At 37.6% G+C, this 25,600-nt stretch overlaps 1 protein-coding gene across 1 annotated transcript in view; it reads right to left on the minus strand.

The window, feature by feature from the left end:
- The window catches only part of IPO11 (importin 11), a 77,823-nt gene extending 53,327 nt beyond the window's left edge, over positions 1 to 24,496 (minus strand). Inside the window, exons 1-12 of the mRNA XM_059492746.1 lie at positions 24,411 to 24,496; positions 23,981 to 24,124; positions 20,539 to 20,639; positions 11,419 to 11,491; positions 7,928 to 8,131; positions 6,171 to 6,303; positions 5,158 to 5,216; positions 4,314 to 4,362; positions 3,038 to 3,108; positions 1,499 to 1,691; positions 593 to 745; positions 322 to 365 (exon numbers count right to left, since the gene is read on the minus strand). Coding sequence (XP_059348729.1) covers positions 322 to 365; positions 593 to 745; positions 1,499 to 1,691; positions 3,038 to 3,108; positions 4,314 to 4,362; positions 5,158 to 5,216; positions 6,171 to 6,303; positions 7,928 to 8,131; positions 11,419 to 11,491; positions 20,539 to 20,639; positions 23,981 to 24,118 — 1,218 coding nt within the window. The 5' untranslated portion in view covers positions 24,119 to 24,124; positions 24,411 to 24,496. The remainder of the gene's footprint in view (positions 1 to 321; positions 366 to 592; positions 746 to 1,498; positions 1,692 to 3,037; positions 3,109 to 4,313; positions 4,363 to 5,157; positions 5,217 to 6,170; positions 6,304 to 7,927; positions 8,132 to 11,418; positions 11,492 to 20,538; positions 20,640 to 23,980; positions 24,125 to 24,410) is intronic.
- Between the last annotated feature and the right edge of the window lie 1,104 nt (positions 24,497 to 25,600).

Genomic DNA, 25,600 nt, shown 5'->3' on the forward strand with positions numbered 1-25,600 from the left:
TCACTCATCATGTCTACTAACAAAGTCATAAGTGATTACATTAATTACCAGTTTAAAAAAGAGACAACTACTGCTGGCTTTAACCAGATGCTACATAATTCAAATGGAAGCAAACTCCTTTTCCCTCCCTTCTAAAATATGAAGTGCATAGATTCCCATGTATTTCATCAAGTTTGAATACTGAAAAAAGAATAAAGTAAAATTTTACTAAACCTGAAGAAGCAAAAGGATTTTTTCCAAATATTATCCATCTTGGTAACAAAACTATCGAGAATTGCATTCAGGAATGTTTAATGGATTTATTTCAAATTGAACACTTACTCTGAGACTGTACTTCCAAGAATCTCCTCCAGTCTCTTCTACAGCTATTATTCCACAAAGACAAGAAAAAAAGCATTATTTCAGCTATGGTTCAAAGAAAGTCTAGTGGTAGGTTAAGGGTATCATAGACTATCAAGAATCTTTTATTACAGAAAGAATGTCCAGAAAGAATATTTGTCCAAGAAAACTGCAGGAAATAAAATGGCCAATAATGAAGCACTTAGGCAAATATCTAATTACACTACTATCAAGTATATAGCATGTTTCTTACTGAAGCTTTCTGGATCCTCTTCCCACATAGTCAATTCTTCCTTTGTCAGCAGGAAATAGTGAGTGACTAATCTCCTACAGATTTCCATTAGTGTTGGGAATGTGAAAAAAGCAGCCTTTATGTTATGTGCTTCAAGAGTTTCAGGGCTGCTGTCTGAAATAAAACATGATGGACAATCAAGTGGTTTGATAATCAAAGACTAGTATAGTAAAATTATAAAAATCAATCAATAAAAAATTATTATATTCTGAGAAAAACAGAAAAAACTTACTTACATGGGAGACTTTCAGCTCGTAAGACAGGTTTTTAAGCAAGTAATTGATTCTGACACATACCAGTATGTATTTAAAACTTTTTTCAAATTCATAGAGAATGCTAATTGTTATCTAGTCACTGCCACTAATGTGAAAAGTTGAGGGATTTTTTTTAATTCACCCATACAGAAATGTATGAAGTTTCAAAATGAAACAGTCCTACAAAGCAAAACATATGAATTCCTTTATATACAACTGCATCTCCAATCAACTGTATTTCATTGTACTGGTATTAGTAATTACAGAAAATACACCATTTTATCAAACATATCTCATGGGAAAGATGCAACAAACTAGCTGATGATAATAAACCAAACTCTGTACCTCAGTACTTTTTAAAATTCGTTCAATGGAAACTAGAACAATCAAAAAAGAAAATATATTTGTGCTCCTTCTGCATTTAAAAGTCCTTTGGAATGTCATTATCTGTATACATTAATACTTTAAAACTTAAAATAACAATTCTCCATACAGAGGTGGAACCATACATATTTCAATAATTATTAAAACATTAATAAAGGAGTTTAACTGTTGAGAATAGCTAGCAAAATATTTCTCAAGACATAAAAAATTATTTTAGTAATGACAGTACCTTCAATATTTTTGGATGGTTTGTATGCATAATTTTTTACAATCATCTTAATGAGATTCATGCATTGTATAATAAACTGCTCAAATACAACTCCTTCACCAGCTTCTGTGAAAACGTAGCTTACAGAGAACTCCAGTGATCTCTGAATCAAAGCAGTGAATGAGCAAGGATGTTGATCCAGGAAGTCCAAAAGCTTAAAAAAAGGAAGTAGAAACAGAAAAATCAAAACACTTTTGGTGAAGTCTTACTAAATGCTTTAGTAAACTAGTTATCAAAAACAGGTGCCAATTCATATAAAACTATAGAAAACTGGACATGGACAGGAAATTAGGAAGAGATCAGTATCAACTGTTAATGAAGCATTATTTAATGGCAAAATTCTTGATTTTGGTTCAAAATTACTTTTTTTTAAGTATGGGGAAGAATACCAATTTTCAAATGGACCAGCTTACTAGTAGTAAATAAAATATATCAGCCATACTTAAAACAGTGAGTATTTCAGCAGATAATTAATCCCTATTGGAATCAGTGTAAGCAAAGCAGTATGAGGGCTATATAACTCCTCCCCCAACATAACCAATGCAGTACAAGCACTTGTTCCTCAACCTAGCTTTTCCAATTAGTGATCTAAAATACACTGGTGGATTCCTTTAATCTCCTTTAGTACTGCAAAAATGCCTAAACCTACATTCTTGCATGTGAATTTCCATAGGTGGTAGATTAATCAAATTTACTTTCTCTTCAGGTCTGTGAAAAAAGATTCACATTTGCTATCTAAGTAGTATGACAAAGACCAAAAATAATGTGTCAGAGCATTTTCAGCTCAATTTTAGTGAAGCTGATAGGTGCTTTTTACTTCTGATAACTAGGCTGAATATTTAAAATACATCCATGGCCTCTAGATAGAATCTGAAAACAGTGGGAACTCTGTAGGTTTTGTAACTTTAAAAAAAATAACAGAACCCCAAAAAAACAAGACCAAGTGTCTATGTTTACATTACCTTCAATACAATATGCATTTAAGACTTGCACAGAATCAGCTGACAAGTCCAAGTGTATTAGACAATACAAGCCTCAGAGGGGAAGAGTATGTTGGTCATTTTCTTTTGATTAATTAGCGTGGCCAGTAATTCCACAGAAATAACAAAGCCATAGAAACAGTGATCTAACTACCTATAAAAGGTATGATGCAAAGCCTATCTCTTCTTTATTCCTTAATACCAGAACCATTGTTCAACCAATGCTTCCCCAACTCTTCTTTAAACAAATCCTAGATAAATAATTTACTAATGAAATGCACTTAATTTTGTTTGAGCTAAGAAAATGTACTCTTCACTGCTGCAACTTACAACAGCACGAGTAAACAGACACCCTTTTCTTCAAAAATACATCTCCTAACAAAGAAGTCTTAAGTTATAGTACCTTCAACTTCTTTGAAAGGTCTGAAACAGATTCACTTTAAGGCACCTAAGTGTCTGAATGGCGACTGCTCCTCCAGAAATATAAGCTATACAACAACTGAAAGGAGATTTTACTTACCACTTTAGTGAACAGAATTATGGTCTTTTCTAGACGATCTCTGCATATGCTTTCTGCTCTTATAATTCTACCTGGTAAATCAGACATTTCACCACTATCATTTTTTAGACTTTCATTTTCCTTCTGGATAGCTAGGTTTTAAATAATTAACACTGGAGAAGAACTTATTTTTACTGTAGTTAAGAGATTAAGTTAAGCCTGAAAAAAATTTTAAGGCAAAATAAATTCTAAATCAAATTCAAGGTAATGACTAGGAATAGAAATATTAAACTGTTTCTCTCAAGTGTACTGAAATTCACTGCAGTTGATCAGGCTATAAAAACTGTGACATCATTACAGATACAGAAAATTCAATGATAAAAGGCAGTTAAAATAATGCAAGCAAATGCTAGTACAGACAAAAAATAATTATGCATTGAAAATATAAAGATGTCCTTTTAATAAAACCACATACAGTTATGTGCTTTTCTAGAAACACCACCTTAAAGAATAATTTATTATGGGCATTAGAAAACATTCTGAATTAGGAAAACAAACCAGACAATTTTTATTAAAAGAAAGAAAAACCAGAAAGGGCCATATTGAAAGCATACAGGCAGAAACACAATATAACAAAAGCAAACACTAATCCTATAAGCTAGTTGTACCTGCTTTTGCAACAAAACAATCTACTGATTAGAAATGTAGAAATGGGAAGGTTCAGCTCAGTTCTTGTCTTAGGACATAGAAACCCTAAAGTCCTCCTATTCTAGGGGACTAAACCAAACCTCAGTATGGGATGGCCTTCAATCCCTTCTATTCAACTCTGCACCTTGTCAAAAATGAAATAAGAGCCAGAAGGAGCCTGACTGTAGTATAGCCAAAGTGACAATTGGAGGCAGTTTCCATCTCTTCTAAAAATGAGGCTCAAAGCCCCAGTCAGACCTCTTACTGAAGTACAGTCTCCGGAATCCAGGAACTTCACCAAAATATCAAAACTGCATATAACTTATCTAAAAAAAATTTTTCCTATTCAGTTTAGACATCTATTCTTGTAAAAAGTGTTGTTGAAATATTACACCAAATAGAATTTTGATGTGATTTTAGCCCATTGATACAAAAATACACTTTTACTGAATTCCTCCTTAATAGTTTCAGCAGCATTTAAAAAAATAGTGTCAACTTCTACAAAAATACCTTGCACCCAAATGATTACTGATCATGCACTAGCCTGTATATTTTCATCCAGCTTCTAACATTTAACAATAAATACAAAGAAAAATGCTCAGATACTTACTACACTCCAGAAACTGTTTCAGCCGTTCAAATACGGCATGCAGAAAACCCTGAAAAACAAACGTGTCTTTAAAGGTGAAGCTTATTCTGTACTGTATTATGAGAACAAAATTATGTCAGACTAAAGTTAGTTCATTTGTGTTACCAGCTCAGACATGACCACATAACTTTGAAGTGAACTCTTTGATTACTTTAAACAATTTCTTCTAGAAATTAACAATTAGCTAGCAAGCAGACTGCACAGATGATCCAAACTGACATTATCAGTACAACTTAAAGGCATTGCAACTCTAGTAGAAGGAAAGATAGTAACTGGAGACATGTCCTTTAAAATATGTTTATCAAGTTATACCTTGTTCTCAACTTCCTAGTGCAGGCCGCAGGTCGTAGGTACTCAACTCCTCCACAGGCAGCACTGGAGGTTAAGGAAGGTGCTTGGGTCTCTTTGTCTGACCCTACCCTCTCCAGGGGCTGCAGACTACAGGCTTTTATCTCTCTCAAATGTGACAGGACAAGCATGGCATCAAATTCATCACTTAACGAAATGGTTTTAACTGGGGTGGGGGGGAGCACATGTAAGACACCTTTCAGTAAGCAACAGGCGTGACCACCGTGTGGTGTGTAACTTGGAACGGATGTCCTTTCTTTTTATAAACATGATGCCATTAGAATCCATCTAGGATTTGAGAGCCCTTGGCTGACAGGAGGACAACTTTGAGAGGATGTTGCTTGATCTTCCTTTGCATAATACAAATGCGTGCCTTTCGATGATTTCCAGACATAGCTCCAATAATACCTGAAATCATCACAAAAGTTTTCTAATCTAGAACTAGAAATGCACTTACCATCACCTCTGCATTGCAATGAGGTTCTACAAAGCCATGGACTGTTAGTTTCCGAAGCACTAGGAAAAAAAATTACTTGTGTAGCTATTTATTAGCTCTTGCTTCAACAGATTTCAGAACACAATAAAAATTCCACTTGCCGTGCCTTTCTTTCAACTCAACGCTTTAAAAAATACACATAATTTTCGGTTGTGCATGCCTCACCCATATCTAACATTCACCTTGTTGAAATTACTTTAAAATATATCTTGTGTGAAATAATGAAGAGAACTTTTAACAATTACTCCATCAGGAAGAATTCTGCCAAAACTCTTAAGTATTAAACTCCTGAAAGATCCTGCAATAGCAGGTACAGTCAGGTAAGGCACAGTATAGACAGGTAAGGCACATAAGCCACTGGTAAATTCTCTCTGGTTTATCACTGCCAGTAACCCAGCAAAAGCTGCATGCTGCATCTTCGGAAACAACTCAGGACATGTATTATTTACATTGCAAGAATTGCAGAGAATAAAATCCCAATTGTTAAAAGCAGCAAAGTAGTCAGGATATGCATTTACTCCACTCATAAGCCCTTGAGCATCAACCTAAGACAAACTAACTGCTAAGGCTAGCTTTTCAGTGGACACAGGGTGAACTTAATGGAATGAAACTTGTAGCTCAGCTTCCTCAATTAAGTGCTGAAGACATGCAAGCCTAAATTACAACACACATAAGAAAACATCCTGTTATGCCACCCACCTTCCAACCTCCTAGACATTGACTTCTTAAAGCATGCACAGTGGAGTGCACAGTTTCTGGCATACTGAGAAACAAAAGCACTCTCTCTCCCTTCTGCATGAGCAATAGTCCTTCTGCCTGGCTAACAGTACAGGTAAAACAAAACAAAAATACAGTTATTTCCAATGGGAATGGCTTTGTTAGAGAATGGGAACTATTTACCAAAGAACTTCTATGCATTCCCTGTGAAGAAAGTTATTTGATTCCTTACACTTAACATCATTCTATATTATTACCTTTCGATGACAACAAGGTCCTTTCTATGGAATTTGCAGCTGCAGCGTCATCCCCTCTACAAATCTGTTGTAGGAATGTATCTGTATGGTGATTCCACAAGGAACATGTAAAGCTATAAATATTTGATGTAAGCTGCAAAAGGAAGATGTAGAATGTATTTTGCTTCCTGAATTTTGCTATACCATAATAAATCCCCAAATTTTAAAGGCTTGTTTTGACTATTAAAATATTTAATACAGCTTCTTGTATGTATCGTGGACCACAATGTTTAATTTGCTTCTTTGTAATGAGTCATACTAATCTTAAGACATTTTCCAGAAAAATACCTTGTCTTGATTTGAAGATATTATGATAGACTCATTGGTGTCCCTGACTACTTGGGTCTATGACTCTGACCTTAAAGAAAACTATTTAGGGCTCCTTTCTTACCTGATTTTCAGTAAATACAGCTGCTGGTACATAATATGCTATGACGCTTCAAAAAATTATCAGCTTTCCTCATCACCTCTTCTCCCACAAAGACAAGGACAAGCTGTCCATCTTACAGTTAAATTAATGTCTGAATCATCTTACTCTGGGACACACTTAGCAGTTACAGATGCAATATAGTATTGAACAATGCCTACTCCAAAACTAACTTTACTTTGTCAATACCTGCAAATAGTAATTTTTTTAAAACACAGAATGACAAACAGTTTCTAATCAGGTAGAACTGAACAAATCTCTAACTTAATTCACATTACAGTTCACACACAGTGCTTAACTGATAAAGATTTCTAAATTACAAACAGAAGATGAAGATTTTCTCACTCAGTTATGGTAGCAATGGATGGCTTCATAATTACATAAATCTGAATTTAGTCTGTTACACCTTAAATCAATGGAGTCATAAGCACATGACTGGTTTATTTAGTTGCTTTGAATGAGTAAAGGTTAGTAAAGGTCCTATTTACAAGTCAGTCTTGAATGCCTCAGACTCCTGATGTTTAAAATTTCATCTTATTGATTACATAGACAGAAATTTCTACATAGATAAGTAAGTAAACATCCATAAACAGTCTTCATTTTCAGTACTCACTTCTTCCTTTAAAATGAAGGAATAAACTGAAATTTCAAAAATTCCAGAGGAACATGTTTGGAAAAAATGTTTAAGTCATTAAATTCAGTTAGCTGGTACTACACTGTTGCCCAACTCCAAATGGGTTTGGAGCTGCATGGCCTACAGCCAAAATTACATCCACGTTCTAATCAGTGCATTTTTACAGTGGAGAATATAAGATGAATGACTCAATATTTGGCACTGGATTCACATCTTGCCTTTTAATTAACCTGAAGAGATGGCCTGGAAAAATCTCAAACACATTCCTGCTGGTGGTAAAAACTAAAATATGGTAGTATAGAAGTCTAAATCCCAGTATTTCTTAAAGACTATACTGACTTAAAAATTCAGAACACACTTCCAAAAAAACTCCATAAATTCCTAGAAAAGGTCTATAGATGTTCTATAGATGAATTTCAGTATCTTTACATAAATTAAGATAATGCTCAAGCTGTATGCAAAATTAATAAAGATCGCAAATGTCTCACCCAGAAAATGGCCTCCAGTTATTCCATAGTACACAGATACCCACAACATAAGAGCAGATATTTAAGTCCACAGACATGCCATTAATGCCCTGCCAGCTAAACTCAGGAAGAAGCAAGCATGTGCAATACCCAGTTTGCATGCTGTACAATACTGCATCACATTACTTACATCATAGAAAAGCTTCCTATCTGTAGCAAGCCGTTTGGATGCCAGGGTCTTCGTAACATGGTAAAATGTAAGTAGCGCCCTGTGTTGCTGAAGATCATCCTGCACCTTCACAGCTTCTACAAGAGTGGGTATAAGTTCTGGCCATTGTCTTGGGCAGTCCACTCTGGCAACTTTAGCAATCAATACAGAGATCTGAGTTGCTATCTGCAAAAAATACCACAGACACCACTAAGTCAAAGGGCATTTAGGAAATGAATAATGACAAGATCCACAGTCAAATAAAGCCTGAACAAAAAAAACCCTAGAATGATACATTTTTTGTGCTTTTTCTCAAGCTGTTTTTAAGTTTGCTGAATGCAAATAAATGTGGGAAAAAAGTTTATATTTGTAGCAAGCATTACGTAAAATACTAAACTTAATACCTTGCTTAAATTTTACATGAAGACCAGTAACTGTATTTATTCTAGAAATCACATAAAGAAACAAATATCTGGGAACCACTTCTTACTTAGCAATCTTTTTTATCACTTTCTATGAGCACACACTGCTGAATACGCATTACTCACAGTTTGCCTCTACCTGACTTTTACACAGAGCCATCCCTAGGCCCAGGAACACAGATGTGTACACTAAGCCCTGAGACTCTCTCTTGCTCCAGATCTTCAGAACCTCAGGCCAGAAGCACCTGCACTACTCACACCACCTGACTTTGGTTGCTAGGCCCAAGTTCCACTGGCACCAGTCTTGCCAGCAGCTGGAACCTGGTCCTCGGAGCACACATGCATGATTAACAGAGTGAGATTACACAGTAAAACAGGTAAGTGATGCAATCAGAACACAGGACAGGCAGTGATCATCAGGCACAGGGTTTGTTCAGACACAGGTACAGACCACTCATGTTTACACGACTGGCCCTTCTTATGCCCTCTTTCTGTCTATTCCACACTTGGCTGCTGTGCAACTCCCTTCCCCTAAACATTCCTTAGCATATTTTGCATGGTCACCCAAAACCCTACCTCAAACATCCAAAAATTTCACATTCTTCTTTTCCCTGTTCTTCCCATTCTAATTGAAAAGGTCCTTGACTGGACTGGTGAAGTAGACACTCTCTCCCCTCAGCACACTAGAACAACCACACTTCCAGCCTGGGGAAGAAGTCACCTTCTTAGGCTACCAGAAGGAATCCAAATCCAAGGAATTTCAGGCCTAAGACGGATAGAGCAATGCCCCTCTTTACTGGCGCCTAAGCTGTTTCATCTGGAGTCTGACAACCCCACCAAGTCTTCCACAACATTTATTCCTACCATGCTACTTAGTGAGAAGAATTGCTTCAGGAAAATGATGTCAAGGTTCACAGTGAAGAGCTGGGAGTCCTACTTATTACTATATCAAATTACGTCAATTCACATAACAGGGGGAGCAAACAAATTTTTCTCCCTATGTGACACAAGAAGCAACCTCCCAGAAAAGGCAAAAGTACTTTTATGTTGAGCACAGGCTTTTTAAATGGGGAGAAAGAAGAAAAAGAACTTGCTGTAATACATTTGAAAAATACTCTGTTCCACTGTTCCCTCCATATGCTAAATATCTTCAGAGGGCATGGCAATTATGCTTTCAGCAGATGGTATGTTCTCTTTTTCTCCTACACCTCCCCTGGAAGTCAAGTTGTATCATCACATTTCCATACTATGCCTACTTCTCACTTTTTTGTGTTGTTTTTTTTTCTATACAAGAGTCATAATTTTTTCTGCTTTCAGTGATGCAAAAAACATAGGCAGATAGCAACTGTGTTATGAACTGCCAGTGACTGGAAAAGTGCAGTTATCAGGAACACAGGATATCAACACTCAGATATATCAAGCAGGCTGGGAACTAAAGATTCCTTGGAAAGGACACCTCAGGATACCTACAAGACAGACTGGGGAACAAAGGTAAAGAAAGGGATATGGAAACATATTTCCATATCACATGTAATTGTTTGGGCAATAATTTAGACTGCTGTGATAAAAACAAATAAAAATCTCCACATCTTAAAAAATGACATCCCAAAAAATGTCATAAGGACGTATAAACCAAAACATGAAGCCACAACTCTTTAAAATGTCAGTTAAAAACATTCCAATCTCAACTGCAACTATAGTTGGACAACTCCAGAACTGTTCATCAGCATTCTTAACTATGAAAAATGCTATGCTATCATCTTAGCAGGCAAACTGATGAAATACTAATGAATGTATGAATGTAGGAAAAAAATATTGATAAAAAGTTTTGGTTTGCAAAAAATATACTTAATATTAGAGTTTCATAGTTAATTTACCTATTATTATATGCAAAAAACCATACAAACTTCAAAATTAAATATTTGATAAATTATATTCCACCTAGTAAAGTATAAATGACACACACTATGGTTCAGCTTGCCATACTTCATAATTCATTTTAGTTAACATTCAGAAACAAGCAGTATTTGTCATATTGTTTACATTGAAACTATACCTGCAGAACAAATTTTAAAACACTTTATATGCTTTTTTAAAAATTGCATTTGCAATGAAAATTCTTAGCTCTACTCAAAACTGTCATTCACAATGGGCTTCTACAAAGACTAAACGACCCTAATTTTGATAAAATGCTCCAAATCCTAGAAGTTACATTAATCCTGTCAAGAAATCCCAAGAAGTTAAAATTGAACTGTCTGCAGAACAGAAGTTTATTCCCAATGCCTTTTGTTTTCAATCTTAACCTTAAGCCCATCATTTCTGTATTTCCTTGACAAAGTTTTTTAAGATCCAGCTCAAAATATTAGCAAATACTTCCCTGCAGAATCTTATACTTACATGAGGAAGAAGTTATCAAAAGTAAGATTGATTCATCTAGTATGGGCATATTCTGTGCCCCTAACATTAGTTCTGGACTAAATATAATAAATTCTTATCCTAATCAAAATCATGGCTTACAATTAGTCATTTTATGTAAGAAAAGACACTATCACACTGAAGCTTTATTAAGCTTATTTAAATTCACTAAATTGTGACAGCAATACTGCTCAGGTGGGTTTATACAGCAGCAACATCAGCAGCTCGCTCCTGCTTTGCTTCTGCCACATTTCCTTGCATGGCCACACTGGGAGTCAGGTAAGAGAGCAGACACAGCTGAAAAAAACAAAATCACTCAGGGAAAGGTTATTTTCAGCTACATCCATTCCCTGAACCATTTCACCAAATAGTTGCACAAACAACAAGGGACAACAAACTGCCACGGCAACACCAAAAGAAACAAACCACAGAGACAAAATGTTGTTTCAGGCCAAAGTAGTTCTATAATTCAATGAGTTATGACTGATAGTAAAAAATCTCACTTCAAGGTCTGTCTGCAAAGCACTATGTAAACTGCAACTTCATTATTATAATTAAATACTTTGTAAAGAAAGAAAATAAGATATCTATCAATACAAGTATTTCTTGGAAGAGTAATAAACAATCACCACTAACCTGATTCACTGGCTCATTAAAGTTGGTGATAAGTCCAGCACGCAATGTAGATTTTTCTTCTTCCGAAAGAGCACTGCCAGGATACATTTATCAAAATATTATTTATTTTCAATTAAAATACTACTATCAATTCATTTGTAACTATCAAAAAAACTATCAAAACTAACAAAAGAACATCATTTGCTCTTCCACTATCTCAAATATCCTTAAAAAGAGAGGGAACTGTGAAAAAAATACTTATAAGGCATTTTAGTCTCACATTCTGAGACTTGGTGCGACCTTTTCAAAGATAAATGGCAAAAGAGTTGACAGAGTGAAATACACATATATACAATGAAAAAACACAAAACTGTACAAAATTCAAATGGATTGCTCATAGACAATTGTCATATAGTTATTATTGACAGAATAGAGGATTTGAACATAAATTTGCCCATGTATACTAATGGACAGTGGCCAAAAAATATCCAGAATAAGGCAATCATCATATCAGATGACAGCTTTTTTGGAAAAGCAGTTAAGTCTTTTCTATTATAAACCCTTTTCTATAATAAAGCAATATATTTACGCTTAAAAGTACAGATCCACTGAAAATTATAGCTTTGTGTGAAAAGTATGTTGATATATTTGCCATAATGTGCAGGAGAAAATAGTGAGCAGGGAAAAAATTCTAAGCCATAAAGGTTAATTTTCATTCAAGTGCAACATTGTGGTATCTTAATACTTAATTTTAAGTGACCTCTATCACTTTAAGACTACAAGTTACAGTATGATATCCCTACTGTATTACTTCGGATTTTATATCATTCATGCAATTTTCCTATAATTTCCAGGCAGGAAACACAACACACTGCTCTAAAAAAGGTTTTGTTGGTATTTATAGATTACACTACTGGGGGAGAAGAAAAACCAAACCAAACTAAACAAAAAACCCCAACAAATTTTCATCTACTGACAGCACCTGGAAAGCTGTTTCTCTTTCATAAAAAGCCTGGAAGTTATCACACAAGGTCGTTCAGATTAAAGTTTCACCTAACATCGCAATGATTTAGAAGCATGCAAACATCACATCTCAGTGAAGGCTAGAGGCTGGAAATTAAGAAGATTAAGCACACCAACACAACAACTTCCTCTTGTCTGACCTCAGGCACAGATATTAACTGACTAGTTTTATATACTGAGGTTTAAAATTATATCTAAAGCTCCCTAAAGCATAGCTTTTACTCTAATCTAGACAAATACTAAGTATTAATCTCAAAATAATAAGCAAATAGAGGCAGGAATTGCCATAAAAACAAACATTTACAAAAATGTTCTAGTTTTCACTTTGTCTTCACCTCTGCAAAAACACAAGTATTCACTATTTTCTCGATCAAAGACTTATCATTTGAAGTATAGTACAAAAGGGGGGCAATCCATTGTTTCACTGGTGACTCAGAACTGTACACTAAGTCTTATTTTCCAAGGTAACGCTAGCATTCAGGAGCCACAATTTTATTTTTTACATTTTAAATCAAAACATAGGCTTTAAGTTTTCTTCTGAAAAAATTAAATTATCCCTAAAAGTATTTTGGTTAAAATTTACAGAGATCTCTGCAACAGTAACAGCTTTTCTGCATGTAACTACTTTACTTATTAATCTAAAGCCATGAGATGATGTTCCATGACAATAAATTTTTGAGGGTTTTTCTTTTATAATATGAAAGTGCAGTATATAATATCCACACATGCAGGCATCGTCTAAGTGGTTTCTAAAACTTAAAAACTCTTATTAATAAAATTTAAAAATGTATAATCAATTAAATGTAGATTGTATAATAACTCACTTTCAGAGACAAGAGAAAGCATGTAAAACCTGGTTTGTAAAAAAAAAACAAACCCCACTTTACTATATTACTGAATTTATTTTGTTTCTGGGCTCACAAGACCCCTGGCTTTAAACTCTTTTTCATAATTATATTAAACTTATCATATGCACAGTCTAAGAGCAGCAAGAATTCAGTTCATTACTTACTGTAAATAAAAACGCTGTAATTAAGCTTTTGCCATTGCAGACAAAACAAAGGAAAGAAAAGAAACAGATTCATGAGGATCAATGCCTTAAAGACACCAGCTTGTGATAAACAAAACTAGAAAACAGTAATGAAAAAAATCTAAGAAATCAATGTCGATGCAAGCACTGCGCGACAGAGTTCCTGAGGGTTTGCCGGACCGTGGGCGGAAGAACTCCGCGTTCCAACAACACGAGAGTGACATCTGCCGGAGAACAGGGACACCCTCAGCCCCTGAAGGAGACACAGACCCGCACCACTGCCCCAGCCTCCCTTAATGCCTTGCAAGAAAGCCAATTCCACAATTCCGCCTGTAAAAGTCACAGACAGGCGAGAAGTCAGGAAGAACGAGCCTCCTTCAGCCAGTTATTTCCCTTCAGCATTGAATTATATGTGCCCAAAAATTAAAACAACTTCATCTACACATGAACTTCTAAGTACTATCTACTATGCTGTAGTCTTTCACAATTTGCAAATTCAACATTACTTTGATCTTTCTCTGTGTTTGTGGTATGGAGATATATACATCCAAATACTTTAAAAATTATTTTGAAGCTTTTTTTAAAAAAAGCCTGATATTTCACATTTGGATTTATGGCTTATGAGAAGTAATCACACAAGTGAAAATATATATTTGAAAAGTACTGTTAAAGTATTTCACTGTGTTGCTAACATAGTACTCAAATAAGAGAACAAAGTCCACAAGAGACGGGATACAATTGTCTGTAAAATCAAAAACACGTTCAGCTCTTGAAATCAAGACAAACCATTTCTGAAGAAAATAAAAACACATACAAAATCATCCTGTGAGACCAGCTTTTGAGGAGGCTGACAACAAATTTCAAAAGAAGCCAAATTGTGCCTGAAAAGAGTCTATGACAACTCTAGGCTCTTTGCCACAGCTATATGAAAAGCTGCCTGAAAAAGAAGGAGGGAGGAAGTTCACAGGCTCGTCTTCTAAATCACTCTCACTGGAAAATGCAGTTTTAAGCCTGATCTATACATCAGAACATGCTTTGATGTACTACTGGCATTGTGAGTCAGAGAGGAGCAGAGGGTGGAGCTTCCTCAGTTGCTGCTGAGTGGCTGATTATAGGAGGTGTCTGGGGAGCGCGGCGACCCGGAGCGGGCACACAGGGGTGTGGTGAGTCTCTGGGGAGTATACAAGGCAGTTTGCGCGGCAGGTCGCCCAGGCAGGCCAAGCAGGCAGGGTTGCCAGCTTTCTTGCTAGTAAGGAGTGCTCTGTGTTGTTTGAGGTCTTTCTGCTGCCTGGTTATTTTTGAGGTGTTTGTCAGTAATGGTTTCTACACGGTCAAAAGCTGTGGCTGGTGTAAGTGACCAAGTCGGGCCCTCCAAAAAGGATGTGTCTGTACAGACCCATCCATGTCCAGAGTGTTTGAGCTTATCGGTGGCATCAGGGAGTGTTGTGGAGGAGTCCTGCCTGCGGTGTGAACAAGTGAATGACCTCCTTTCACTGGTGGCTGAGCTTAGGGAGGAAGTCGAAAGGTTAAGGTGTATCAGGGAAAGTGAAAGGGAAATAGACTGGCAGAGTTCAGCCCTACCATCTTTAAGGGAGGCTTCTGACCAAGAGACTGAGGACTTATATGCCTCCCGCTCTCAGGCAACAGAAGGGCACCTGGTAGATGAAGAGGAATGGAAACAGGTCCCCATTCGGGGAGGTAATAGCAAAAAGTCCTTCCCCTCCCCATCATCATCCAGCCAAGTACCACTTCAGAATAGGTATGAGATCCTGGATAGAGAGACCCAATGAGATGATTTAGGAGAAAATTGCCTGCCCAGTGAACCCCCCAATTATGATTCAGCTGCAAGACGGATCACTACCTCTAGCATCAAGAAGAAAAGAAGGGTAATCGTAGTAGGTGATTCTGAAGGGAATCTTCTGAAGGGAACTGAGGGCCCCATATGTCGACCAGACCCATCCCACAGGGAAGTCTGTTGCCTCCCTGGGGCCCGGGTACAAAATATCACTGAGAGACTTCCTGGGCTGATTCAGCCCTCTGATTATTACCCACTGCTGATACTCCAGGCTGGCAGTGATGAGATTGAGAAGAGGAGTGTCAAGGCAATTAGAAAGGACTTCAGGGTACTGGGTCAGGTAGTTGATAGGGCAGGAGCACAGGTAGTGTTCTGCTCAGTCCCTTTGGTGGCGGAGGAAAATGACGAAAGAAACAGAAGAATCCACATCATCAACAAGTGACTTAAGGGTTGGTGTCATCGGCAAAATTTTGGATTCTTTGATCATGGGGAAACTTTTACAGCATCTTCTCTGCTGGAACCAGATGGGGTACACCTCTCTGTTAAGGGCAAAAGGTTTTTAGCTCATGAACTGGCAGGCCTCATTGAGAGGGCTTTAAACTAGGTTTGAAGGGGGAAGGGGAACCAGCTGAGCTAACTGCAAACAGGCCCAAGAATTGCAAGGCTGAGTTAGGGGTGAAGTCAGTAGCCCAGATGAGGTGCATGTGTACCAATGCACGCAGCTTGGGCAACAAACAAGAAGAGCTGGAGGCCATGGTGCAACTGCAGAGCTGTGATGTAGTTGCCATCACAGAAACATGGTGGGACTACTCACATAACTGGAGTACTGCACTGGATGGATACAAGCTCTTCAGGAGAGACAGGAAAGGTAGAAGAGGAGGAGGGGTGGCCCTTTATATTAAGCAAACTTTTGATGCCATCAAAATTGAAACTAAGGAAGATGGAGTTGAATGTCTATGGGTAAGAATAAAGGGGAAGGCCAACAAGGCTGACACCATACTGGGAGTCTGTTATTGTCCACCCGACCAGGAAGAAGAGGTAGATCACTTATTCTATAAGCAGCTAGGTAATGTTTCAAGATCATCAGCCCTTGTTCTTGTGGGTGACTTCAACCTACCAGATATCTGCTGGGAACTTAATACAGCAATAAAGAGGCAGTCCAGGAAATTCTTAGAATGTATGGAGGACAACTTTTTGTTGCAGCTGGTGGGTGAACCCACCAGGGGAGGGACTATGTTAGATCTGCTGTTTGCAAACAGAGATGGGCTGGTGGGAGATGTGGTGGTTGGAGGTCGCTTGGGGCAGAGTGATCACGAAATAACAGAGTTCTCAATATTTGGTGAAGTCAGGAAGAGCACCAGTAAAATTCTTGCACTGGACTTCCAGAGGGCAGACTTTGGCCTGTTTAGGAGACTTATTCAGAGCACCCCTTGGGAAGCAGTCCTAAAAAACAAAGGAGTTCAGGAAGGGTGGGCATACCTCAAAACAGAGATCTTGAGGGCACAGGAACAGACCATCCCTGTGTGCTGAAAGATCAGTCAACGGGGTAAACGTCCAGCCTGGCTGGGCAAGGAGATTTTGGAGGAACTTAAGAATAAAAAGAGGATGTATCAGCATTGGAAGAAGGGTCAGGTCTCTAAGGAAGTATTCAAGAAGGCTGCTAGAGCATGCAGAAAAAAAATTAGGGAGGCCAAAGCTCAGTTTGAACTTAGAATGGCAACTTCTGTAAAAGATAATAAAAAAAATGTTTTCACAAATACATTCATGGTAGAAGGAAAGGTAAGACCAGCCTTTATTCTTTATTGGACAAAGGAGGGAACTTAGTATCTGAAGATGAGGAAAAGGCAGAAGTGCTTAATGCCTATTTTGCCTCAGTTTTTAGTGGGAAGATGACTTGCCCTCAAGACACCTGCCCGCCTGGGCTGGTTGATGGTGACAGAGAGCAGAATGGTCCCCCCATTATCCAAGAGGAGGCAGTCATAGAACTACTGAAATGCTTGGATATTCATAAATCTATGGGACCAGACGGGATCCACCCCAGGGTAATGAGAGAGCTGGCAAATGAGTTTGCAAAGCCACTCTCCATCATTTACCAACAGTCATGGATCACTGGTGAGGTTCCGGATGACTGGAAGCTGGCCAATGTGATACCCATTCACAAAAAAGGTGCAAAGGAAGATCCTGGTAATTATAGACGAGTCAGCCTGACCTCAGTACCTGGCAAAATAATGGAACAGTTTATATTAAGCGCCATCACGCAAAATTTACAAGATGGCCAGGGTATCAGACCCAGCCAGCATGGATTTAGGAGGGGTAGGTCATGTTTGACCAACCTGGTCACCTTTTATGACCAGGTAACCCGCCTAGTGGATGCAGGGAAGGCTGTAGATGTTGTTTACCTGGATTTCAGCAAGGCCTTTGACACTGTCTCCCACAGCATACTCCTAGACAAGCTGGCAGCCCACGGCTTGGACAGGAGCACTCTTTGCTGGGTTCAGAACTGGCTGCATGACCGGGCCCAGAGAGTGGTGGTGAATGGTGCTGCATCCAGCTGGCGACCAGTCACCAGTGGTGTCCCTCAGGGATCTGTGCTGGGGCCAGTTCTGTTTAATATTTTTATTGATGACATGGATGAGGGTTTAGAGTCCTTTATTAGCAAATTTGCAGATGACACTAAGCTGGGAACGTGTGTTGATCTGTTAGAGGGACAGAGGGCTTTGCAGAGGGACTTGGAACGGTTGGATGCATGGGCAGAATCTAATGGGATGAGGTTCAATAAGTCCAAGTGCCGAGTCCTGCACTTTGGCCACAATAACCCCCTGCAACGATATAAGCTGGGGACGGTGTGGCCGGACAGTGCTCAGGTGGAAAGGGACCTGGGGGTGCTGATTGACATTCGACTGAACATGAGCCAGCAGCGTGCCCAGGTAGCCAAGAAGGCCAATGGCATCCTGGCCAGTATCAGGAACGGTGTGGCCAGCAGGAGCAGGGAGGTCATTCTGCCCCTGTACTCAGCACTGGTGAGGCCTCACCTGGAGTATTGTGTCCAGTTCTGGGCCCCTCACTTTAGGAGGGACATTGAGATGCTTGAGCGTGTCCAAAGGAGAGCAACGTGGCTGGTGAGGGGCTTGGAACACAAGCCATATGAAGAACAACTGAGGGAGCTGGGGTTGTTCAGCCTGGAGAAAAGGAGACTCAGGGGTGACCTCATCGCTCTCTTCAACTTCCGGAAGGGTGGCTGTGGTGAGCTGGGGGTCGGTCTCTTTCTCCGGGCAACAACAGACAGAACAAGAGGACACAGTCTCAAGCTGCGCCAAGGGAGATACAGGCTAGAATTAAGGAGGAAGTATTTTACAGAAAGAGTGGTCAAATACTGGAATCATCTACCCAGGGAGGGGGTAGAGTCACCATCCCTCAAAGAGTTTAAAAAAAGACTGGATGTGGCACTTGGTGCCATGATCTAGTTGAGGTGTTAGAACATGGGTTGGACTCGATGATCTTAAAGGTCTCTTCCAACCTAGAATTTCTGTAATTCTGTGATTCTGTGATACTATGGATGGAGAGCAGACAGCTGGTGAAGTGAGATACAAGACAAAAGACAAGAATTTTGCAAAGACAACAAAAATGCAGCATCTACAATGAAGTCTTCAAAAAATAATGGTATTCAAAGTATGATTGATTCACAAAATAATCAACTAAAAATTTAGTTTAAATCAGGATTTTTCAAAATTACCTCAACATATTCTAAGAGAAATGTGATCTGGTTGAGTGCTGATAAAATGTCACATCTAACATATTTAGAAAGAAAAACAGTTGGACATAGAGTAAAAATTTAGTATGCATTACTCCATTGAATCCTTAACAGCAGCCAACAAATTTTAAAATTTATTTTATCATTTAATTGCACTAAATTAGTGGCAGAAAAGTTAGAAATGGGGAAAAATAGGGTTGCATGGGAAATTTAATATAGATTTAAACTCATGGAATCCTTAACAGTCAAGAAAAAATTATTTTTTAAATTACATTTAATTTAAAACTACAGGGAAGCTACATTAAAATATTTCTATTTAATTTTTACCTCAAACAGTAAAATTCTAGTTTTTAGTTCTGCAAGAAATAAACTACACTTTTTTACCAGAAATACTACTAGTGGCTAAAAATACTAACAGATTGAAACAACATTTAACTTCTTCCAACAGTTCTTGCGAAGTGCCAGTGTTGTAAGCTGAATCCTGTTAACCAGAAATGTCAAAGATATATGCCATCTTTCATTAAAAAGATGCTATTTTCCTGTTACATAAAAAAGAATCCAAATGCTTGCAGATGTTTTGCAATTATATACTAATTCACACATACAAATACTCTAGTGCTCTATGCCATAATGAAGGAGCACTACACCACTTAAAAAGTGCTGTGGATACAGAATTTTAAAAGTTTTCACTCCTTTGGTAGATCTTTGGAAAGGCTTACAATGCAAGGCAAAACACATTGAACTATCTCAAACAATGAACAATGAAAGTCATATTTTGCATCATAACACGAACTTAGATTTGTGATCCAGAAAAACTGTACCTAGAATTCCATCTAATACCCTACATCTGACAGTGACAGTCCCACCTATTACAAGCATTTCAGACTGAACACTTGCAAGCTTTTGAGTTCTGGAATTGAAACTCTTTGTGAAAACACACCTGTTTTTAAAGGAAAAATAAGCACTCCACACAAAAGACTGAGAAGTATATAATTCTACAGGTTACATATTAAAATGGCACTTTTTGTAAATTTTAAGTAAATTACATGTTACTCATGAAAAGTGCCTATATTTCTCATCTTCTTTGGAGAACTCTTTGTCATACATTATCAGAACAATGAAAAAAGAAGACCAGAACTTTTTAGTATGATAACTGCTGCCTCCTTCCTGTGTACATATTCAATACATACCAGCATGAACAAAATTAAAGTTCCTTCTCACTGTCCAAGAGATTACCTTTCACTTCTGTCACTTTCAGTAAACCCAGGTGTTAACGCTGCAACACATACAGCATCACTTCAAAACCTATTACCTATGAAAGAGCCTTCTAACTCAGCTCTCAAAAGTAAATCATGAACAGTCATAAGAAGCAATATAAAGACAAAATGTTTTATCAGCAAGTCCTGAAGGTTGAAGCATATTGTCAGTTCCACCACAAATTCTAAAGTAACTTCTACCAATTAAGGATCTCCTCTTTTTCCAGCCTGGCAACCATAACAAAGCCAGCTTTAAGATGGTTAAGTGAAAGATCTCAAAACTTACTGTGGTGTGGCCCGTCTCCAGTAGCGATCAATTCCATTTTTAAAGTACAGTACAGCTAACCATCTTACATTCACATCCAGGCTATGATTTGTAAAGATATTCTGTTAAAAAAAAAAAAGAAAAAGTTAAAAATTTCTCAAGATACCACAAGCAAGACAGAAATTGTATCAACGCATGCCCTGGTATATGTAGAAATACACACACCACTGTGATATGGGTGTACATAAACAAAAAGCCTTAATCATCATTTGACAGAGAAGTGAAAACACTGTTCTAAACATAAATTTTTAGAGATTAAAAAAATTTTTATCACTAGCCCAAATTTTGATTTATTAAAAAAACAACACATAAGGCAAATGTATTGCTAATCTTGTCTGGCAGAGAAGGAAATATAAGGGTAGTAATTAATATAATCAGACAATTTTTACATTCTTTAATGACATAGCTCTCAGAAGTTTGTGCCACTGCAGAACACAGGCTAATTCCTTATTCTAGTCAGAATCCAGTCTTCAGATTATTTATTCATTATGTTATTTATTCATATGGCAAGAACCATCCTATCTAGCAATACTGTTTGTAAAATAGTGACCTGGTAGGTCTGCAGTTCTCAAATTTGACTATGCTTAGGAAATCAGGAAATTAGTTTCTACCAATAAAAAGCTATATATCTGTAGATACATACATATATATCTCTCTATACATATATATACACTTTTATATATCTGTATGTACATACAGACAAACACAGAGGAGTTATTTTGTATGGTAATGGTGTAAAATTAATCAACCAAAAGAAACTAAAATAAAGGTAGGCTATTGAATTTCAGCACAGGCACTACTCTGAACAGCAGCTCTCCTTCTGTTTTCTACTGGATCAGATGGATCCCTCTCAAGGGGTGAGACACCATTACTCCAACGTTTAGAGAGCAAGCATGTGTGAAGTATGTTCTTACTATGCAGTACACTGCAGAAAGAGTGCACCACTTGTATTTCTTGCTTTTAGAAGTCCAGTAAGAAGGGACCTGAAAAATGCAGGGATTCTGGTCAAAAGTATCAGCTACTTTTGGGCAGCATGCCTGCAAACACAGGCATAAACAAACCTTTCAAGTAACTCAGCAGTTATAAGTAGAAACCTGGGACCTCATTTTCACTATGAATTCAAAACCTAATTTTCTCTCAAAATCTACCTTTATTAATAATAACATGTTTCTAGAGGTAATGGCCAACCCAAAAAAACCTAACACACTCCAATCACTAGAAAGTAGACAGATTTACATGCCAACAATGATATAAACTTCAAAACTAGCAACTGTAGAAAAATATCAGAAAGGTGGTAACCCACCAAAAATACCACACAACACAAAAATGATCTATATGTAGTATGTTCTCCTTCCCCAAAGCTCATTTAGGAAGACAGACTGAATCTCTAAAAGACTTGACCTTTCCCAAATGCAATTTAAGCATATTAAAATACTAACAGCTAACTTCAAACACCACTTCCATATTAGAAAAATAACATTTCAAAATAAATGAAACATGGAAAACCCAAACTACTCATACTGAATATTCCTCTCCTTGCTAAAATATTTAGCAGAAACAAAGCTTCCAGAGATAAAGACCCTAAAACTAGACCAAACCTAGATAAAAAATGAAAAAAAATAGACCAAACAATCTACACAAAAACAAGTAGAACTTCTCATTACACTCTTTATCTTCGTATGAACTTCCTAAAACATGAAGTACTTAATATAACACAGTAATGCTGTCATAGACAGAACGGGAATGAAGCCAATATACAAACTGATACAACTTGCACAGAGGTTCTTTTCAAAACCATCCAATTCTGAATCAAAAGAGAGATTTGTAATACCTTCAAAAGACAAACACAGAAAAGTAATGATAGCAACTCCACTAGGTATTAAAAATGGTAGGATCAAGGATGCATGTCTCGTGATCTTCTTTACGATTTTCTCTCCTCTGTCCCAGAAGCAAGTGTATCTCACAGTAAGCAATTATATTACTTGCCACAAGCCACAGATATCAGCTGTCTTACCCACTCTTCACTTGTTTCCCTGAACCCTTTTCTGCTCCACCAAGAAGATGTCAACTACTTTCTCTCCCAGACAGCACAACTGTCATGATCAAGTTAAACAAAGAAGCAGACACTTCACTTGTTTCGTCTGGAAGACTATCTTGATATTTCACTCTTAAAGAAAGGCTGATGTGGCCCCAACAAATCCACCTAACCACTTAAAAAAATTTATCAGCATTTGAATATTATGTGCCAGCATATACATCTTTAATAAGCATCTAAACACCTAAATTTTTAGTCCTTATATTTAAAATTAACTCATATTTGTTCCAGTTACCTGTGAGTGCCCAATTTGTCTACACCCCAAGGTGCAAGGTCTCAAACCAAACATGCAGAGGAAAAAAAAAATCACTAGTGGCAATTTCCGCTGGTTTCTATCAAGATCATTTACCACCACAACTACACTATTGCAAAGGCAGTACATAAAAGGAAACTTGGCAGCTCAAAGTATCTTCTTCTACTCCTTTCCCTAAATCCTCGGGCTCACCTTCAACTCTCCAAACAAATTAGATGGTTTATAGAGAACAGAACACATCACCCAGCAAATCTGAGGCATTCAATCTATGCATTGAGGACAGATGTTTGTAGAGAAAACATTTTACCTCTGTTTTTAATATTACTATAAACATATGCAGAGATATTGGAGAATAACAACAGTGTTAACTTTCAGGTGTCTTTGCTGAAACAGGTTCATTTCCTTTTTGACTGTGTTGTCATCATTTTGACCATATTAATGCATCAATTTCATGAATGGTCATAGCACTTCTAGAAGCATTCACCTTCCCCATTCCAGGACCTTACTACCACAGCCAGGTCAGTTAGTCTCCCTGGAAGTCTCCCTCCACTAACAAAAAGGAAAGTAACCCCAGAGAGGTATCACACAATTCAATGGAAAGCAGGGAGGAAATGCCTATTAAAATGATCATAAAGCATCATCTCCCCAAAAAAGAAAAGGTCCTCATTGCCTTGATATATAAAAGGTCCCCCGCCTCTTGAGGCAGTAAAGGCAATTCCTTTGAGAAGGGCCCTCTTGGCCTTTTCACAATTCACCATCCACAATTCACAACAGGTAAATAAAAGATTTAGCACTACTGCCCACTCATACTGCTAGAGGCTGGATTTCCACCTTCTGAATACCCAGGGAAAGAGCTTACTTTGAGATACAGTAATGACAATGCCTAGCATTGACACATCCTACCTACCCTATCCTTCAGCATAAGGATTCTACTTCCTGGACCATGACAACTCAGGGCTTCCCTCAGGCAGAGGTCATGGCTCAACCATGTTCTAGAGACCAGTACTCAAAATTATTCAGAGTTTACTTAAGAGCACTTTTCCACTGTATCTTACCAACAAGACTGAATAAAAACCTGGCTGTGTCTCCCACTGCTTCAGTTGCTCCTCAGCTGGCTTCAACACTGCAGTATCTTGGCTAGTAGCTTGCGTCAAGACTTGCAAAACAACAGTGCTAGCACTGTTGAGATCCATGAGAATCTGAAAACATTTAAAAAGGAGAAAAAAAACACCTAATCAGTAAAAGATAGCAAACATAGACAGGTATTTTCCATTTTTATTATCCAAACACCCCACACTCATTTTTCATTAGACTACACAGTGTAAAGATAGCACGACACCCACTCACAGGCAGTTGAGGTACAGGGATAGAACTATTTGCTTTCAGAAATCTCTCAGCAGAAGGAGCAGGCATTAAATCAATCATTACAAGCATATTTGCTAGATCTGAGGAACTGCAGGAAATATTTTGATTGCAAACAGTTACCTCTCTTGTGAAGCACAGCAGCTAAGAGCAAAACTGCAACTAGAGATAATTACTCAGCTGTAAGCAGAGCAAACCATGGGGTTGTCTGAAAGAGGCAAAAATGCAGATTATTAACATTTTTGCATATTACTTTTTCTTCAAGACAGAAAATTACACGTTCATATAGCCACATTCTATAACTCAAATTCATCCAAACAATTCATATTAATTAAAAAAAAAGCATTAAGTCTCACAATTAGTCTTCATGATACAGAATTTTCCTCAATGTATTTGGTTTCCTTCTTATTTATCATACAAATGTTGGAAAAATAGCTAACCAGGAATTGGAAAAGTACAAGGCCATGGCTAATCTAGTCCCTGCAGCTGCAAAAACACTGTGTCCTTGAAGCATAGCTGTATTGTGATAGCAAGATGCTGTAATTGAGAAAGAGACATGAGAAAAGAGACATGTGACTTCTAAAGAATAAAGAAGAGCTGATATTGTAGTATAAACAATAGACTGCTTGGCTTACAGAACATGCATGAGCTTATTACTTGTTGTAAATAAATGTCTGGTGGTCTAATTAATAAACGAAGCTTGCTGATTCTCACATTGAGCGTCCTGAGTTTCCCTGCACCGTGACATACAAATGCTAACCAGCTGAACTACGAATGCATAATGCCAAATTTCCAGTTTATATACATGGTTTTGCACTTTTGTACTCTGTGAAAGCAAAACAAAACCCTGCTCTCCAGATGATAGAAATTACACTTATAATGACCACAGAAACAATGTTACAAGAAGAAAAAGACTCATATATGAAAGAAACTATGAAGGCTGTTTCCTGCTTATAAAAAAAAGTCAGTTTAAAGCCTGTTAACTTTTAATAACAGACACAGTGAATATTCATATACTTAGGTTTTCTAAATGAACAACAAAGAACAGTTTCTATTCAAAGAGGAGAGAGAAGGAGGTTCAGGTGGGGCATCAGGAGGAATTTCTTCATGGAAAGGATTGCTAAGCATCAGAATGGGCTGCCAAGAGAAGCTGTGGAGTTGTGATCCCTGGAGGTGGTCAGGTAAAGCCTGGATGTGGCACTTAGTGCAGTGGTGTAGCTGACAAAGCAGTGATCCGTCAAAGGCTGGACTCAGTCTTGGAGGTCGTTTCCAATATCGTGATTGGAAATCACTTCTGTGATTTGCTTTTGTTT

Source organism: Ammospiza nelsoni, chromosome Z, assembly GCF_027579445.1.
Source record: "Ammospiza nelsoni isolate bAmmNel1 chromosome Z, bAmmNel1.pri, whole genome shotgun sequence".
In the NCBI taxonomy this organism is placed as follows: Eukaryota; Metazoa; Chordata; class Aves; order Passeriformes; family Passerellidae; genus Ammospiza; species Ammospiza nelsoni.